General features: G+C 41.6%; 1 protein-coding gene across 1 annotated transcript; it reads right to left on the minus strand.

Annotated features, from left to right (window-relative positions):
- Positions 1-1,691: 1,691 nt before the first annotated feature.
- On the minus strand, positions 1,692-16,892 carry rab10 (RAB10, member RAS oncogene family). Its single transcript, XM_080514161.1, has 6 exons — positions 16,142-16,892; positions 8,511-8,571; positions 5,259-5,397; positions 4,215-4,304; positions 3,212-3,313; positions 1,692-2,946 (listed from the first exon to the last, which is right to left on the minus strand). The coding sequence occupies exons 1-6, from the start codon at positions 16,266-16,268 to the stop codon at positions 2,860-2,862; spliced, it is 606 nt and encodes a 201-aa protein (XP_080370287.1). The 5' UTR covers positions 16,269-16,892; the 3' UTR covers positions 1,692-2,859.
- Between the last annotated feature and the right edge of the window lie 3,767 nt (positions 16,893-20,659).

The following is a 20,659-nucleotide window of genomic DNA, read 5'->3' on the forward strand; positions in this document are numbered from 1 at the left end:
CCACAGAAGTAGTTTTACTTTTTTTTTTTGGTGGCGTTTTATTCCACTATGTCTCGGAGGAATCTCTGTGCTGAAGGAGGACTGGACTCACTACAAAGCTGTAACCCGCTGTACTACTTTTACTTCTCTTTGTAGGAAAGATCTCTGAATGTAGTTTTTTTTTTTTTTTTTTACGGACTTCTCTGTTGACCGCTGTCGTTCTGCACTGGTTTTGTGTTTTTCATGCAGAGAGTTTTATTTTTGTGTAACGTTGTTCCGGGAGGTTTGGGATCAGGGACGAGGGTGATCAATAAAAGAATGTAAACAGGTTCTACAGCCACAGAGTTGTTCTTTTTTAATTCCTTTTGTTTGTGCGTTACATGAACCACGACGCTTCAAAGAAGCCAATTATTTTCTTCAGAGTCGTGTCTGCTTTCCAAATCAACATTTTAAAACCATGTTGCTGCCTGCCGCCACCAGATGGCGCCACACCGGCTTGCCCTGTCTGACATGGTACTATTTTTAAGAGTTGATCTCGTTGATATTGATACAAGTAATTAATCAGATTAGGTCATGGGTTTAATTTGAACATCTCTTAAAAGCAACTTCTATAGTTGCACAAAGTTCAAAACCTCAACTCAGAATCTCGTGATTTTGGACTCAAATCAATTTAGTAAAGCTGGGATCCATGAAGGTTTCCATGGAAACATCACTACTTTAGTCTTTTTCTCATTTGACCTTAAGACCAATTGAAAATGTCTTTTTAATAAAAACAGGATTTGGACACACTAACAGAAGATTTTTGTATTTCATCCTTTCAAAACCTTTTTTTAAGGTTTACCGATATTAAATGTACAACATGTTATTACTTTTAAAAGGTACATTTATGTTACACTTAAGCTCAACTAAAACTACTTAAGATGAAACACAAAGGACATAAAAGTTGAAGATACAAATGTACCAAATATGGCTTTTTAAATAATATTCAAGTGGAACCTTTGGAGCTTGTGGAATTACTTTTATTTTAGAGCCTTTATTTTGAAGTCTAAGAGCAGAGGGGTTTTTGTGACTGGTGAAATAGGAGGATTCCCGTCAGATCAATCTATTGAACTTTGCCCCCTTTCACTCTACATTCTTTAAGCTTCTCATTAACGTCACTACTTTACTTCTCACTCTGCTGAACCAAACTCTGAATTCCACGTTTTTACTTTTAGCTTTTTGTTCTCTGGACCGATCAATTTCATACTTCCCAGCTACTGTTAAGCCTAATCTTTATTAAAACCCCACCACATAAATGACAACTCATAGATATAAACTGTTGAAAAGATTCTTCATTTCATGGGATCAGCCAAGTGTCAGTTAACTTTTACTTTTCTCTGCCAATAATGCAAACTTGAGAATCAAACTGTGGTAAAGACATTGAGACAATACATTTTATATTCTGACAATATAAACAGTCGTCTTCAGACTTTTTGTTTTGGGAAAGCATTTTTCATACTCTTTACATTGTAACAATGATGCAACGGGCATAATTATGTGTGGAACATTTAATCGGGGTATTTATAGGCAATTTTGTTTTATTTTTAACTCCCTTCGGTGTGTTTAACTTTCAAAACGTATGAGTGAGGTGTCAAGTCCCGACTTCCCCGAACCGGAAGCGTGCAAACCGTCTTCGGACATACGAGTGGAGACATCAAACTTACACAACAAACTTAACTTAAACAAGCTTATTTTTAATGGATCTGCAAAACTGTTTGAATTTCCAAAGAGAACTTCTGTACCTCCCGCCCACAGTTACCCAGTGGCAAACGTTACACAATGTTACAGAAACGCTTCCAACCCAAAGAAATCTGCATGCAGGAAACAAAAAACAAAAAAAAAACAAAAACAGGGAACCGAAAACAAAAGATAAACGTAAAATAAATCATACAGATAAAAATGAAACATTGATAAACAGGACATACTGTATAATGCCGTTCTCTTGGCTGGAGGAGAAATTCAAACTCTTTAGCTGCACTCCGGCTCCTTGACCAAAGCCCCGAACGTGCAGATTATTAAATTGTGATTTCATTGGGTGGATGTGGCTCCGCCCACCACACAGCCCCGCCCCTGTCTTCCATATAAGGCACAGGACAAAATTAAAACCCCCCCACACACACACATACAAAAGGGGCTCGCCACGCCTCTGTCACTTGGTAACAAATTGTAAAGGACCAAATACGGTTAGACAACAGAAACCTCACTAAGTGTACAAAATGTTAATCCTACATTTCTCTTTGATTTTTTTTTTTTCCTTTGATTTTTTTTTACATTTTGAATTCCTCTGACTGAAGTGAGTGTGGTGGGTGGGTGGGGATCAGGGAGGAGGAGGAGGAGGAGGAAGAAGAGGAGGAGGGTGAGGGTGTCCAACCAGGCGTGCTCAGGCAAAAAAGGAAATAATAAAAAAGATGAGCTGGTCTTTCAACACTTTTTTTTCCTCATTTCATTCCTTTTTTTTTTTTTAATACAACCTTTAAAACAAATGACAAGAAACGTGACTCGATTTCTCTTTTTATCAGAAATAAACAATCATCAAATGCAGAGTGGAGGAAATATGGTGAGGAAGAGGAGGAGGAGGAGGAGGAGGGGGAGGAAAGGGGGGAGGGTTTAAACAAGTGAGGTGGTTTATTGTTTTATTCTGATAAGAGACAGACAGAGAGTGTCAGTGTGCAAGAAAACTCATGAGACAGGTTAGAGGGCGAGAGAGTTAGCAGTTAGAGAGGGTGAGTGAGTGTTTGTGTACGTGTATGTGTGTGTTTCTCTGTGTGCGTGTGTGTGTGTGTGTGTGTGTGTGTCTGTGTGTGAGACATTGTGTGCGTTAGTGAGTGAAACAGGAGGTGTTCAACTGCAGCACTTGCTCTTCCAGCCTGTGACTCCGCCTCCGCTGCTGATGTCCACGTTTTCACTGTTGGGCTCTTTTACGGGCGTCTGTGACACAAAACACACCAAACTCATCAGACACACACACAGGAAACACACTCTGCTTGCTGACAAATGGATTTCTAACCCTTTTCAATTTATTGACCGACAATTAGAATCAACTCTTCGCATTTGTGTGGATTTTTAAGGCCGTTCTCAAATGATCCGATCGGCCAAGCGCTTCATTTGCATCTCAGGATTCTCTTGCGACTCCTTAGGTCCAGCAGCTGGAATCCTGAGAGGAGGAGGAGGAGGAGGAGGAGTCGCCGCTCACCTTTCTGAGGATGTCTTCTGCTAACGTGAGAAAAGCCTTCTCGATGTTGATATTGGCCTTGGCGCTCGTCTCAAAAAACCTAATGCCGTGCTCCCTCGCAATCTGCACACAGGGAATGGCAGCGGGTCAGGACGCGATTTGAAGGAGCCCAAAAATAAAGCTGCTGATCCGGAGATCAGGTATCACTCATACACACACACACACATACACATACAGACACACACACGTGTGTGTGTCTGTTAGCGGATCTGATTTTGCTCAATCTGTTGATGTTTTTTTGTGTCCGATTAAATCTGTGAGTGAGACAAACATCTGAATAAACTGCTGACGTGACGACGTTGTAAGATAATAAAAGAGCAGTTTTCCAGCAGTCCAACAGACGAGTAGAGAAATGTGTGTACATGATTTCTTTGTGGGTGAATTCATGTCATGAAACAAAAGGACATATTCTCATCAGGGTTGATAAGAACAACAACAATCATCGATGATTCACTGGAGGTTGCATCACTTTAAATAGATTTGGAAATATTTCCAATGTATTTAAAACAAGCATGTAAAGACACACACCGACTGAAAACAAATCAAAAACAAATACGTCTACTTTGAATCGACTTCAATATCAATTTAAAAGGCGTAATAATAATAATTCCAACAGAAAATGTGTCATTAGAAGCCGGTTTACTGATAAAGATGCTCTGCAGTTGTTCAAACAGATGGGAGGAAAATAAATCAACATTATTTTCCTCTTCCTCTGCTGATATCTCCACCAAGTATAATCAGAGCGTGTGTTCAATGCAAAGAGGCGTTTCCATTCCAGGAGATAAACGACGTCTAACTTGTAAACACCGGCTGTTTCCAGCGCCTCGTCCTAAATCTATTAAATCATTATTCTGTAGTTCGACACTCTTCTGGGAATCAGCAGGTGGCTTCAAGACGACGTCAGCTCTGAGTTGGAACGTGTCAAACAGATCTAACGGCCCACAGGAAGTGCTCCTGGACTCACCTGCTCCCCCTTGGCCTTCGGTACGACCCTCTTGTCCTCCATGTCACACTTGTTGCCTAGCAGCATTCTCTCCACGTCCTCATTTGCATGCTGGGGGTAAGAAAAAAAAAAAACAGAACAAAGGGAAGATTTTAAAATCAGGCAAGATGAGAAATCAAGGTTGAAGTAAACCGGACCGGAGCAGTTTGGTTTTAAACCTAGAGGAACATCGAGCACTTGTCCACCAATTAGCTGCTTGTTTGGTTCGTCAGGCGTCTTTATTTGTTATGATCACAAAACCTGTAAAACAAGTCTACCTCCGGGTCTCAATAACATTAAACCTTGACCTTAATCTGGTTGCAGACAAATGGATTATTGGCTAATAGAACTACATAGATAGAATCCGGGGAAACGCAACAGGAGCAGGGACGACTTCAAGAAAGTCGTGTTTACTTTCCCCAAAGAACTTTTAACAGTGAGGGTGGGAAAGAAAAAGAAGAAAAAAAAGCCTCTGAATCAAAGACAGAGTTTCAGTGTTTCAGAGGCTGATTATTATTATTATTATTATTATTGTTAACCACAGATGCACAAAGGTGGTGCAGTTTCGGGATGGCAGAACTTTTTATTGACAATGTGCTCACTAGAGGGTCTGTTGATGTTCACCTTTCTGTCCCACCCTGCTACTGGAGTCGCATCCTTCTCCACTATTACAACTAAAAGCTTTTAAGAACAAGGCCCTGTGTCTCTGTTCCGTCTGCAGGACGTGGAACTGAGCGTCCGCTCGTCCAGGAAGTGAAGCAGAACCGTCACCTCCGCTTCTCCTGCAGTGATACGGATGCAAATGGACATGTGGCTCATCTGGATGGGGTTGAGTCACAGACTCGGGAGTGAACTGTGCACCGGCCTGTTAGTCACATTGGCTGCATTCCTGCTCACCATTTATCACTGGGCCATTGTGCCGGCCACAAAACAAAAGATGCGAGAAGCGTGCAAACACTTGACTCTCCCAACGGGAGGATGAAAAGATTTTTTTTTTTTTTGTTGTTGTCATGTTTGGCGTCTCACCTCGTCGATGTTGCGCAGCCATTTGCTGATGTTTTCGAAGCTCTTGGCGTTGGTGATGTCGTAGACCAGCATGATGCCCATGGCTCCTCTGTAGTAGGAGGTGGTGATGGTGTGGAACCGTTCCTGGCCTGCTGTGTCCCTGCACACAACATGGATTTACTCACAAACTGCTGCTTTTTTTTTTTTCTTTCCCCCACTCATACAAATCCAGCTCTCAAGCATCCAAAACAAAATTCTTCACGAGTATCGCAGGTCGTCACTTCATGGCAGTTCAGCTGGGCTGTGAAATAAGTGAAGGATTTCGTAGAGTTGGAGAAAAACATTCGCCCTGCCACAAACAGAAACACCGTCTGATGGAGGAAAACTCGTTTCAGCAATATTCTTGAAAATCCATTTGAGGCCCCGATTTCACAACTAATCTGTTTTTAAATGTTACAAAATGGTGAAAACGGCTGAATAGTTGAGGTTTTAAAGAAGTGATAGATGGATATATTTTGTTTTGTGGACGGGGGACGTCAATGATCCGTCGATTTTGCACAAGCAAGCCAAATTGGATTTCCACCTGTTACAGTCCATCATAAGGTGCTGCCAGAAATGTGCAGAACTTTTTTACGGAATCATTTTTGATCACAACTGGCTGGCGATTAAACATTCAACGGCCCATTAAGCACGGTTCAGACGGGGTCTCACGGCAGTGATTTGTTTTCTGCTCAGAGGACCCGCGTTTACTCGGATTATTCATTTAATTGAACTTGATTGGAGGAGCCGGCGAAGCCAGGGGAGTCAAGTTGGGCCTCGTACGAACGCATCCAATTCCACCGCAGGCGAGCCGTGTCCCTCACACGTCGGCACTAGCACGCACCCCGACTGGGACATGTTCCTATCTGGGGGAAGCCCTGCCAACTCACATCCATCACTGCTGATACACACAGAGCTCTGCCCAGGAGCTCCGGTAGCACATTCAACTGCAGGGCAACTTCCAGAGCGGAAAACAAAAAGAAGTCGGAATTAAGAGCCGAGTTCTGGTGAACCCGCCACCAGGTGATTTAATCTCGTCACGGTGGAGGAAGATGGAAAAGAAAACCAAGTCAAACAGCTGCAGAGAAGATAAACATCAAATGTGATCAGGTGGGAGATCACTTGTATCGTTTGTTTAAGAGTGTGTGAGACAAAGATCCGAGTTCTAGAAGGCGCCAACACAGATCTTTATATCCACGTGGGGCAAAGTTTTGTGTCAAACACACAGAAAAGGAAGTTAAATATTAAAATTTCTGGATTTTTCTCTGACTCAAATCTGTCTGCTTGTGTTTCTGTTGGACAACTTTTCCCCCCAGGAACTGAGAAAATGCAGAGACGCGGCCTTAGACCTGAAATCTGGAGCTCAGAGTGCAGCTTGTCACAGTTAACAAGTCATCTTTCTAATTGTTTGACTACAAACAGTCAAATCTCCTGTGACAATTTCCCAGACGTGAAGCGGGGCCGCACTGTATTTAAATGATCTCGTCAAACAAACAGCCCAAAGCTTTCTTCTCCTAGTGTGAGCCCTTTCTGACATAAGAGTGGGAGTGGTAGCACAGGTGTCTCTGTGGACTAGATAATACTGAAAGATTAGTATTGAATGGAAGAGGAGGGAGACGTGTTGACATAGAAATGTCTTCCTGCTGATTACTGTTTTGTCCATCTGAAACACAACTGACGACGTGAAACTTCCAAGTCATAAGATGCTGCGATGAGTCGTAGCCAAAGCTTTCTTCATTCGAGTTATGAAAGTACATCTCGGTCGCTGGCTTTTATACAAATCAAGCCCATTTAGTGTTCCGAGTCCTGCCAGATGAGGCAGTTTGGCCGTCAGTCCCGGCTGCTGTGGACGACGATGATAGCCCTGCAGCAGACAGTTGACCATTTCCTGTCCTCGCATACCTCTGTGCTTGAGGGAGGTTTGTCGACCAGATGTTTCTCTGCGATACCACGCACAAGAAATGGTGTTTGCAGCGAGTGCTTGGTGGAAATTCGCAGCCCTGAAAACTGCTGGCTTGGAAAGAAGTGATTGGAAGTCACTGTGTGCAACTGAGAGCTGGATGCGATTCCCTTCTGGGATTTCAACCCGGGTCGACTTCACACTCAAGACGAAAGCCAAATGCAGAACCAAGGGAACAAGAGATATCCAGGATATACTTTGGAATTGAAGGAATAACACATCCCAGCATGGTTCATTTATGAAACATGGAAAAAGAAGAACACAATATAAAAGATGAGACAATGACAAAGCCACCATCCTGACCCAGAATTGACCTTTGGCTAAGCCCCGCCCACCTTAGTTACTGTCGCTAACTCGGCCAAGCTGTCGTTGCAAACCACATGTTTATATCGCCACCTGGCTGATTTGGCGACCTTGACTTCAGCGGCTAACGTCAGCGTTCATCAGGTTAGCTAGGTGGCTAGCTCGGGAAAGCTCAGTGCGGCTCGCGTTGTGCGATCGATATCATGCGACGGGATTGCTAAGATTACACAAGACATTGTTGTTTATAGTTGTGGCATTGAGTCTGTGTAGTTTGTTACTCAGCTTCATCCGCAGGACACATTTGCCCATGTTTTGTTTGGGTTTTAGAGAAGTGATGACGTAAACCTCATTCATGCTTTCAGGATGCCGCGTGTTGCTGCTGCATGTGCTCCATGCACATCGTTTGACCATTTCTGCATCTTAAATAACGTCAAAATGTTTAGCGTGTCCGGGCATTTGGCAGTGGAAAGCTATTGGTTCGTTTGTGTTGGGGGGGCGGGGCTAAGCCAAAGGTAGGAGAAAATCAGGTTTTCGACATGCGCCGGATGACTCGGCTCCACACAATAGTTATATTTAGCTGAACTTCCCATTTATAGAAAGACCAAAAAAAAAAAAAAAACATCCTTCAAATATGTATGAAAACTTCCAGTGGGCGTGTCGATGTGTGCAGCAATCACTGACTGAACTGGAGCCTTATGAACTACATGCTCGTCTAACATGCACCACCACCAGTGAAACATCCAGAGCAGCCCATAATAACACCCCCGGGAGCAAGTAAACACACACAAAATAAATGTGTGAAAGAGAAATGGTTACTGATTGTGATTTGTGCAGCACTGAGGGTGAAGGATGAAGTCAGTGGGAATCCAGTGGAACCCCCCCAGTCACTTCCTCTTCCCCGTTACTTCAGTTAAGAAGCTGAGTCAGTATTTCTGAGCTGCTTCTCAGTGAAGTTGCTTTGTGGAACTCACCAGATCTGTAGTTTGATCTTCTTTCCTTGTAATTCAACAGTTTTGATCTTGAAGTCTATTCCTGTAATAAAAAAAAAAAAGCAGAAGGAAAGAAAGAAACATCAGCATGGTGAACAATCCAGAGTAAACAGTGTGGTCACTTGTTGGACTTAATCAACGTGGAAAACCATGAAGAGCTATAATGAAATTTACACAGAGAAATTACAACTTAGAAAAGGATCAATCGAGTCAGAATTTGCTAAAGAAAGACAATTTGGGAGACGGAAATGAAGCGTGAGTGAGCAGCGTGAGCATCAGAGACGGTATCTCTTCCTGATTCTGCAGCGTCATGCTCAGGCCTCGACTGCCGACACACAAATGAACCAGGTTCCACAGTGACGAGAGGTGAGAGGAGGGTTCTATCTGCACTGCAGTAACCTCATTACTGTAAAACACGCGGCTGGTCTGAAACAAGATGTTAAGGTGTGGTTGTGGACGGTGACAGTTTGTACAGAGACCTTTCCTATTTAGTTGGACAAAGTGGACTGATGATGCAACGAGGGGGACGGACCGCTGAATTTGAAAAGTACGAGTGTGAATCTTTAACACAAAGCATATTGAGTTCGTTCATCCAGGGAAAATTGGATTTTCTCCGAGCAGAACGATGTCAAATTGACACTGGAAACCTCAGTAATGATCAAGTAACGTATGTGGACACCGAGAAGTGTGGGAGATTTAAGATTAAAATAAAATACTACAGTTTACCAGACAAAGGATTTTCAACTTAAACTTGAGTTGTTTGTGTTTACATGTGCACAACACACATTTGTTCTGCGTTTTAATTGCTCACAACTTAGAAATTGATACAATAAATATATAACCAGAGACAACCATGGCATTTTATAAATGTAGCTGTGATGGTTTTAATCATTTTATAAACTATCTGGTTATACAGATTTTCTGTCCACGTTCTTTTAAACCCATGAAATATTTTGTTCAAGTAAATATATAGTTCACAACTTGATGCAGCACTATTACAGGGTGCTCCGATTCCCGATCTGATATATGATAGAATTCATCTTCCTTTCCGCGATACAATTAGAACTTCAGTTTATTCAGCAACCGAGAAGCCTGGACTTGGTTTATGGCATCGAAAACTCTGCATTGATAAAAACGTTACATCTTATGCAGAGCAGCCTGCAAAAGATGGAATGTTTTTATCAGTGCAGTCGGCGCCCGTCCATGACTCAACAACTCACTCGTTCACTTATGGACGCTCCAGGAACACTTTCCTGCTTGTCGGACAGCTGTGAACACTTAAACACTGAACCTCATGTCCTTCTGGTCTCAAACTGAAGTAAAAAGGAGAAATCAGGGTAACCTGCAAGTCCAGAGGTCCTCTTGTAGAGGCTGCCTGAAGATTTTTACTAAATCATACCTAAACAAACATTTCAGCCATTTTATTTACACACCAGTCATTATCAAAATGTCTTTTTTTTTAACCTTGGTTAACCTTGTACACATTTAAAATGTAATAAATTTTTATCCTGCCTTATTTGATATTCAACTTTCTTTCCATTTATTCTGTGTGGTTGGTTAAAGGAATGTCCTTTGGAGATAAATACATCCTTTCATTTCTATTCTATTAAAATTGTCTGACTAATTCTGTGAAAGGATAAAAACCAAGACACAAAAACAGCTGAAAATATAATGAAATGATTACCAACCGAAATTGTAATTGAAACACCACAAATGCAACATAAGATTTAAAACCCTTGTATATATATATGAAACTGAAAGCTGTGTTTTGCGGCTCCAGGTAAATGTGATTTGGTGTGAAGTCGTCATAAAGGTTGCAGACCTCGTTGATACGTTTCGCCGCCGTGTCACCAGGTGTAGCAGCCTGACGATATCGGATCAGGCTGCCAACCAACCTGAACTAAAATTGTGTTTAACATTGAGAATGTTATTACAATATTTAAAAACCTCATGTGATTAAACCAGTATATTTAAGTATGAAAGTACTTTTGTTGCACATCAAGGCTAAAACACTCTGCGTTTACCTACATGCTGCAGCTTTCGTGCTGAATTTAGACTCGTGATTAGATTTTTGTAGAAAACCAGAAAGGAAGTCATGATTGAGTGAAACTTTCTCAGTTCACTTGAAGGTAAACACGAACCCAACAAGCTCTGAAGAAGTGACCAGTGCCAACAAGAGAAAGGGGCCCTGGAAACACCGTCGTCTCAGGAGAAGGACAACAGAAGTGCGACCCATCACAGTTTCACATTCGGCCACGGGCGGTGCTTTCCAGCGAAAAAGCTGAACTGTCAGTTCTGCCCGAGTCAGAAACTGTGGTTGGATGAAAAGTCCCAAGAAACAGCTGTACTTTAGGTGGGGCAGGGCCACGGGATAATGAAGGAACTGCGTGCCAAATTGTGAGTCACTAAACATGATGCACACCCCAACGAGAGGGAAAGGAACACGAAGAAAAAGACACAAGAAAGAAAAATGAAAAGCCTTCCACGCTGCGGGTTAGGAGAGTTAAGTTCTCAAAATCTGACTGTACAATGTGTTTCTTAAGAAAACACTAAGCAAATCAAGTTTTCGTTCTTATGAAGTGCAGTAGAGAGCCGCCCTGCGATTGCACAATACACATATTTTCATGACATTCAGCAAACCGCTGGGAAAAAAAAAGGCATATTTCAGTAGGACAAAAAAAAAAGAAAAGAAGGAGAGACACTAAAACAGAGCAATAGTGAAGCAAAACATCTTGACTGGGGGAGTATGTGGTTCATGAGCCAGCTCCCTTCTTAATCCCAAAGGAACCATTTCTCCTGGTATGGATTCCTCTGGAACTCGTCACTGGCTTTCACTCATTATTCAGGATTTATTTTAGATGTACAAACCTACACAAACACAGCAGTGCTGATATGCATAACCTGTGCTATGGAAACGGGAAGGAGCGAGAGAGGGACACTTGGAGGACTGGAAACGAGGATGAGTGACGGATGAGAGAGAGAGAGAGAGAGAAAGGGGGGTTTCCAGTGGGGGTATTTTGAGAAGCAGCTGTGCATCTGTGTCTCCAAAGGTATGAGTACTGTGTCAGGAAAAAGCACACAGACACACGCTGCACTTCAACCCGGTTGCTGTGTAAATGTACGCGAGTTAAAACGTTCTTATGTCATCTGGTGGTATGTGACGGTGATTATTGTTACGAGAGCTGCCCTAGAAAAGGCTATGTCATTTGTTTTCAAGACTTACCTAACATCCTGCACCATTAAATCAGCATATTAATCTACTATCGTCCCTCACGCAAGGACAAACGAAGGAAAAGAAAACCTTTGTGCTGTCAGATGCAGGCTGTGATTGAGGAGTCTGCAAAAAAAAAAAAAAAAAAAAATTGCCAACAGTGAAACTTCCTTTCACTCATGTTCACTTTTTCTATAACGTTGTGATGAGTCGCATCTTTCTGGGATGATCTCGTCTCGTCCAGCTTTCCAACCTCAATATAGTAAAATAAAGTTTATTTCTATAAATTTAACTGTTTTCTATTCAGTTTTATTAACCTATTGAATTGAATGATCAAGTAATATTCAGACAATAAAATATCACCGACTAAAGCACAAATTCCCACAAGGCACTGCATATTTTAGAAACGACTAAAGCAGTGAATTATTGCTTCCTATGAGACTCTCTGTATCAGACTTTGGCAACGTCAAAACAACTAATAGCATATCAACTTATCAACTGTCACTCCAATTCTCGATGACGTAAAAGAATCATTGCGGTCAACATATTGTTGTTGTTGTACTCCTGTGCGCCGTACATAATACCTTGTTATGAATACAGATGTGAAGATGAGAGCGGGCAGCAGCGTGTCGCTCGCATGACGACAGTGAAGTTTGAAAGCGGAAAGGTCAGTAACACAAACTTGGGAGCAAACAAACCCGACCAGAGGAAAGTCTCTTCTGCCTCAAGTTGACTGAGAACCGCAGATCTCACCGCAAAAATTTTTTTTTTAGGAAAAAACCGTGCTAGAAATAAATCCTGACCAAAGCTGAACAAACAAGAATGACTGTACAAAGACTTTCATCAATTTTCATAGTCAACTAAAAAGAACCAATAACTTCAGCTGAAAAACTTGCGGAGAAACTTCAAAATGTAAATCTTTTTATCCTTCATAATAAACCGATTATGTTTTGAATGTGGACAGTGGAATACTAAAGACCAAGCTATCACTCTTTGAATAAAATAACAGTCAAAAAGGAAACATGATTATCAGTTGCAGCTCTCCTGTCACTCTGAAGAACACTTTTCCTTTCAAATCAAACTGTCCTGGGCAGACATGTTTAATTTTTTTAACCAACACTTTTGCAGCAGAGTCATTCCTGCGCTGACTTGCGACACAGAAGCAAAGGTCACCATCGGTTGTTTGCTGGAGAACCTGTTCGTCTGGACTGCCGGTCCTCCTGCATCAGACCCAGGTTTCCCCGGGAATTGGCAGAGTTCTGATACGGCTGTCATTAACCCGAAGCAAAACGTACTGGCACGTTTAAATGGGACTCAAAATACAGGAGCGCTTCAGCACGGACGCAGGACTGCATATAAACATTATTGCAGAACTAAGCAGAGAAAAGGCTCATTAAAATAGACGAGTGACAGGAAGTTTGACAACAGCTCTTGTCCAGATGTCAAACACTTTAGTCGACACTAATGCTGCTTCCACTCTGGCTAGGGGTTCATGGATATTCAGTCTGGACAATTTGACAGCGAATGGGTTAAGAAAAAGCCTGGCCTGAAATAAAACCTTAGTCCAGGAATAAGGGATGTGATGCCAGGCACATAGCAAACAGTTACCTTCATGCGGTTCAGCTAAGCACAGTCTAATGTTTCATTATTACTCAGCAGCGATCTTAAGCAACAGGAGTAAATGGATCCTTCACTTGGGCTTCGCAGGCATTTGACATAGTTTGACACTTGACTCATGTGAGCGTGGTGTTTGGATATTTGTATAAAAGAACGAAGAGGGAAAACAAAAAAACAAAAAGCAGCCAGCCCGATGAATTGTTAGTATATGTTCCTTAAATGCAGTTACATACCAGTACTAGAATTCAGATCAGTGTTCTTCACATGTATTTCTCAGTTGATTGTTATATCAGAGTACAACCTGTACTATTGCAACGCGTAAACTATATGTATACTACTCTAACCACACACATTTAGTAACTATAAACAACCAGAAAGTTGTCAGTTTCAACAAATTCACCTTCACCGGCAACATAAATATGTTGCTGTTCAAATGCATACGATTATTGCACAACAGGGCCGACAGTCAATGGAAATGTATTACTTCAAATAACCTACTATATGTTAGCATTAACCTTGTAGTTCTGGTTTCTTTTGAAAAAAGGCTTCCAGATTAAGCAAAAATGAGATACTTTTTAGCAAAAAAAAAAAAAAAGCTTTAATGACAGGAAGAAACGTACAGGCCTGTAGACTCTGGTCCTTTACTGTGTAAGAGCAGCGAGGCCCTAAAGTGCTACTACCCCACTTAGCTCATTAGCTCCTGACTCCACTGTCATGACAGCTATTTCTTCGACACCGAAACCGGTTTTACTTCCCACTCCTGCCAAATTGGAACCAAGTGAAGAAAGAGTATCAATATCAACGTGTTGTCCATATAAAAGAGAAGTCACGGGGCGGTTTGGAGAGAAGCGCACAAAGCTGCAGATGCTAACAGCAGGCCGGAGAGCCTGCACGCTGACAGACGAGCATGAAGTTAGACTCCGATTCGACGTCCTCGGTTAAGTGGAAAGTTAAGGGGAAAGTTGGTTTAATGACATCAGTTAAAACTGCCGTCTTAAACACGTCTGTCGAAATGCACAAGAAAGAGGCGATTAACTTGTGTATTTTAATCCCAAATAGTTATCAACAGTTAGAAATAACTGATCACAATTGCCCATATCATTGTCGTTAAGTACTTTTTTGGTACTTTTTCCCCCCCAAGATCATTTGATTTACACTTCAGTACAATTTATATCCTGGAATCTCCTTCAGCACGGTATAAAATCCCCCTTTTATTTTTGCATTATTGCAGCCAATATCCACATTACATCTGCATTTGTTTCCAAAACAAATTCCCCTAACAAAATTAAATACCGTCAAAAGGCAAGTACTGTAATAAGACTACATTTCAATGATTAGTTGTCAAAAGACTTTTTCTTCCAGTAGTACATAAGTTCAAATTCCCATCACTGCGTCCACTTTTGAAAATTAATTTATTTTGGATGATTGAATTTAGTTGTGGGAGTGACAATGGCATTATCAAGTGTGGTGGATGTGTCAACCTTCACCCCCCCCCCTTTTTTTTTTTTTACATTTTCTATTAAACTGTATTTGGCTGTTTTTTTATGCCAGTAATACACTGTAGGATCTGTGGGTGTCTCATAAAAAAAAATATATGAGAGAATCCTGGAGATATCTTTGGTCTCGACTCTTAAATTGGTGGTCTAACATCAGATAGGTTCAAGGTGGTGGTCTTGGGACAGAATACAATCTGGAACTAAATTCTAATGGCGTCAGAAATGTGGGATGATCCTGGCTGCTGCTGTGACCGATCTTAACTAACTCACCAAAAGAAATGTAGTATGAAATGACGTACTGAGCAGCACTACGCCCAAATAGATGCTTTATGGCTACAATGGAAGAATACGTCAAAAAAAAAAAGTGCGTGGGATGTAAACAAAAACTTTGGGGGGGATTTCTCTCCCAACACATATAAGTCACAAGGAGTCCTAGTGTCTTTTTCGCACAATCACATAGTTCCATAGTCAAAGTAGGTCTACGTGGGGAGGATCTCACAGTGGAAGTTGTTTATCCATTTAGGAAACTCTGACACAACTACACTTGACTTGTTGAAGAAAGTTTATTTTGAATGTGAACTTGGGTTGGGGTAGTTTTTTTCTTCTTCTTTTGAAGTCGGTTAAATGGTTTATTTCAAGTTTTGTCAAGGAAAAAATATAGTTTTCACAATTCAGAAGTGACATTTTCTTTAGCTCGTTAAAACCAGTCCAGCAGAAAGATATTCATTGATATGTGACTGTTTACATGTATAAAAGCTGTTGTACTGCAGTCGCAGTAGAATAAAAGCTTCATCGACAACAACTTTGTTACGGTTTCATTGTAATCAGTCTCAGTGGTTTTCAGTCTAGACGTGTTTGAGTCTGACCCCATGCAGTGTTAAATACACATGAAAATAAAACTGATTGGTGTTGACACTGTAAACAGGGAGTTTAACATTAACTGGGGCCTAATTCTCCTCTTCATGCATTTTCTACCACATCCTTAAGTTCTCTGGTTTAAGGAAACATCCAAATAAGACATATTGTGGTACATTTGTTTATGATCCAGCTCTTTCCTGAAAACAAATAAGCAGTCTGTAGAAGCTCAGCTTTCCCCACTTAACTTTCCCCTCAGCCACACTATGGGAAGCCACCAACCAGAGCCCAACTTCGGGGTCTCCGCCGATAGCAATGCTAACCAAATATGTCCTACCGACCATTTCCCAGCTGTAGGGACGCGCCGGCGAGTCTCCCCAGCTGTCAAACGACCTCCGGTGGAAAGGAAACCGCTGTAAGCCGTGGGGTCTTACCTATGGTGGAGATGAAGGTTGTGTTGAAGGCGTCGTCAGAGAAGCGGAACAGCACACAGGTCTTCCCCACGCCCGAGTCTCCGATCAGAAGCAGCTTGAACAGCAAGTCGTACGTCTTCTTCGCCATTGAAAAAACAGCTCGTGTTCACCCGGGATAAGATACAAAAAACTCGACGCAAGCCTCGCACGCCTGTTGTGAAGTCTAAGAGCCAGCTCCTTGGCCAAGCCGACCAACCGAGCCGTTGAGTTAACAATCCGGGATTTGTTGACTAGCTTTGGCTGAGCTAGCTTTTGGCTAAATACCTCCAGAAGAACGCGCCCGAGAAGTTATGTACCCCAAGCCCGACTGTGGTCCTACAACATAGGACAGAAAGCAAAAAAAAAAAAAAAAAAAAAAAAAAAGCTCAGGATCTCCTCCTCCCTGAGTGATTCCTCTTTTCCACTCTTTCTTTTCTCCCACACAGTCGGGACAAAATGGCTCCTCGCTCTCTCTCTCTCTCTTGCTACCCCGACTCACTCTTTTCTTCAAACTAACGGCGAGCTAATTCAAATTCTCGGCACACCCGGTCATTCCCAAGAGCTCCGCCGCAAGCTCGACCGAGAGGAAGCTGATAAAAAAAAATCTCGACGGGAAAGTGTGTCAAATTCACTGTCCGACTTGGAGTAATTTGGCTTTTTTAGCTGGGGAGATTAGAACCGAAATAGAGACGACCGCCGTCGCCTTCGAATGGGATCCACAGCGGCGACACCCTAGGCCTCATAGGCACGCCTCCCCCCGCCGCTGATTGGTCCGTGCCGCTTTCGCTCCAGTCGGCAGCGGAATATGATTGGCTACCGCAGAGAAGACTGAGAGGTAAAGGGGGCGTGGTTCAGACTGACAGAAAGGGCAAATGTTACTGTGTGAGTAGCGCGGACATTCTGGCTCAGGACTCAATTCGCTTGTCATTACCTAATGTATGTTGCGATCCAACATGGCGGACAGTTTCACACGGAGTTCCATCAGCCGGGGTGTGTTTCAGTTGTTCATGGCAAGCTGGCATTTGGTGCGGTGACTATCCCAGCTGTGAGTCAGGCAAAGTGATGTCATATATAAGTACTTCTGTGCTTGTTACGGGCGTTTCCCCCACATCCTCTGCCCTGTGAACTGCAATATCGCTTATCCGCTGAAGTTTTTCAGTGACTATGCAAACTCTGCGTGCGCACGCCATTACTCTGTATCCTCTCTGGAGCTCCTTTGTGCGTGTGTTTTCTGTGCTGAGCAGAGAGACTCGGTCCTTCCTCCGCCTGTCAGAGTAGTTTGACTCAGACACTCCTTTTGGAATGCAGAGTATGCCCTGCTTTCCACTGCCAAGTACAGACTTGACCCAAACTCAGGAAGAAAGATGTGAAGGAAGAGTGAGACACACAAAGAAGTCGAGCAAAAAAAGGGGGGGTAAAGGAACACATTTAAAGACATCCTGCAAGGAAAATTCAGCTGAGCCAAAGTTTGAAAACACGTTACCGTGTCGTGGCACTAAATGAGAGACCAGAAGATAAAATACTTACTGAAATGTGTCCATAAAAGGGTGGAAAAAGATCACTAAAGTCAAAAAGGTTAACTCTTGGAGGAAAACACAGATCGCTGGTCTTTCCTCTGGCAAACACCCACAGGAAGGATATGATGTATGAAAGTAAAGGGCCGTCCAGCTAATATTCTTGTACAAACCTGCAATAGATCAGTCAGAGAATGTGATTCACTTGTGTGATAATGTGGGATTTCATGACTGCATTAACTCTGGGTGGATTACAAAAGAACAGGCCTCTGGGCACCGTGTGAAAGTTCCCCCACCCACCTCAAAGATGTAGAACCTCATTTCTTTGTCTCTGGGTTAGTTTTATGTCTCCACTGTGGTGAGTTTCTGTCCCCGTATATACGTGACCGTGCCAATTACAAGTGTGTTGTTAAATTGCGTTTGTCGTGGTGGTTTTTGAAACTTTTTCTTTGTTTTTGTGGTAATGTTCTGTCTGTTTGTGTCTTTGTCTTAGTCTATTTTTTACGTCATGTATCTCTGTAACCTTTCACGCCACGGTGAAGGATTTCCCCGTTCCTTCACAGTCATTGCAAGTCTTTGTTATTGTCAGTCTCTTAACTGTAATTTTGCATATTGGTATGTTCTTACTATTTGGGGTAGTTTTTCGTTCTCTTGATGTTATATTGCGTTTTAAGTGTATTTGTATTCATTTAGTGTACTACTTTTGCATCGTGCTGATAATTATGTGACTCTTTTGTGTAGGTGTATTTAACTTTGAGGCCATTTTGAGATTTTGCGTGGGACGTGTGTTCAGCTCCCTCTTCGTAGTGTAAACATACTGTATGTATGATGGATAAATTATACATTCCTCAGAGTGGAGCCCTTTATTATCATGTCAACACAAGTAGCCATTTTGACCAAAGACCAACACCCAAGAGAGAAAAAAACAAACAAACAAGAGAATAGATAAATAAATAAATGTATTTCTAAACACAAAACGTGCAAAGCTAAAACAAACGATACTGGTATTTAAAAGGCGACGTAACATTAGTTGTGTTTATTCAGGTGTCAGCGGCTACGTGAAGCTCAGTTCATAGTGCGTCACAGCAGTGCTTCTTCACAGTTCTGCATTTTTTGTCACACTAATAAATCATGTGTTGGCGCAGTCATCTTTCCAGATCAGAGTGCATTCCTGCTTTTCGCTGCGAGGAGCCTCGAGGTTTGTCTCACGCACCCTCCATCTGCCTCCAACTGTCTCTCAGATTTCTCCACTGTTGTGGCAGTGATGAGGAGAAGAGTGAGTCTGTATGGGTAATTGTTTGTCAAGTAAACATGATGCTTTAAAAACAAACCAAAAAAAAAAAGGAATTTAGGAACATTTCTTCATCGTCCAACAGCTGTTCAACTTTGGGAAAATATGCTTTTCTTAATAGTTTCATTCAACAGATTGCTAAAAAAAACAAGTAACAGGTCGATTGATAAGAGGCAACATTTTCGTGTTGTGACTTGTAGTTTATGAGTTTTCTATTCTTCCATTTCATTTGAACTGCAAATTTTGTTTTTATGCCAACCAGCACCACTCCTAGCAACCCTCTTTGTGTGTTGTACAGACTATTATTATTGTATATTCCTGTAACAGTGTCTCAACAATGAAGCAAGTAATAAAATGTTTTGGGATCACTAAATATTGCTGCTCATCACAGTGTCTCTTTGCTCCTTTGGGAGGTTTTTATACCTGCATATATGGGAAATCAACGAAAAGACTCGGCATTCTGAGTTTTTGTTTCAATCAATACATTCGTAATCACCTTGATAGTCTCAAAATACATAACCATGCATGCCGGGAACTGATATCCTGAGTCACAAGAGAATAATGTGACACCTGAACACCTAAGCCAGGAGGATTTCTCTCTGCACTCATTGGGCAACTTTCCAGTTTGATAAAACTTCAGCAAATACTCACCAGGCTTACAAATACATTCAGTTAGTTGTAGGATAAATACAGTTTAGTGAGGGTGTGGTTTGTCTCGACTGTTAACGTGGAATGTGTTAAATTCCCCTTGTGGCTTCCGACGTCCCCGTTAGTTTAACCTACAGCACCGTGAAGAGAGAATAAACAGGAATGAGTTTAAATGCCACTGCCTCGAAAAAGTGGATCCCCGACGTTGTCTCTAACACGTCACCTTCAGCGTTACACCAGGTAATTTTCCTTTCTGCTCACATGACTGTCCTGACCTCCTTTTGTGACTTTGACTGGAGGTCAGGTTGTGAGGTACTGTTACACCGGCAGGGGGCGCCGTTGCAGCGTATTTGTAAGAGAGTGAAGGCTAACGAACTCTTATTTTGCATTTGTCCACCTTTTTCAATTAATCTGTGCTGCTTTGACAAGAAACCTATCTCAGATCAGGGAAACGACATCTTATTTTATTGTTATTATTCCTTTTCTGTCTCTTTTGAACAGATTAAAAAATAAGAAATAAATACAATTGTTTTTATTTTAAATGTACAATGTCTCTTGTCATGTGATCTTGTGGACTACAATTCCATACAAACTGCAATGGGTCATTAATTATTATAGCAATAATCATTTTAACAATACAACTTAATTCACATAAAACCTGACTAAAAACCATCGATTTATACAATAAACAGCGTTCTTAGTTGTTTGTAACACAAATCAACAGAAATATTCTTTTTTATTGATTTTTCGGGGGGGGGGGGGGCTTCTTCGTGAATCATGAGTGTTCATTCCTTTAGGTTCGATATTGCTTATCAATTCTGTATCATTCTAATAGGTAAACATAATCCAAACCATTGTCATATTATTTTGGCAAAAAAAACCCAAAACAAACACATGCAAATGTGATTGAAGTGGAGGCCATGGAAATCATAAAATCACTTGTCTATGTTTATGTCGCTATACTGTGAGTGAAATGTTTTAATGATTTTTTTTTTTTTTTTTTAATATCAGATTGTTGTATTTTAAGCTCAGAACAACTGCTCTTCC

The sequence above is a fragment of the Blennius ocellaris genome, assembly GCF_963422515.1.
Source record: "Blennius ocellaris genome assembly, chromosome: 18".
Lineage (NCBI taxonomy): Eukaryota > Metazoa > Chordata > Actinopteri > Blenniiformes > Blenniidae > Blennius > Blennius ocellaris.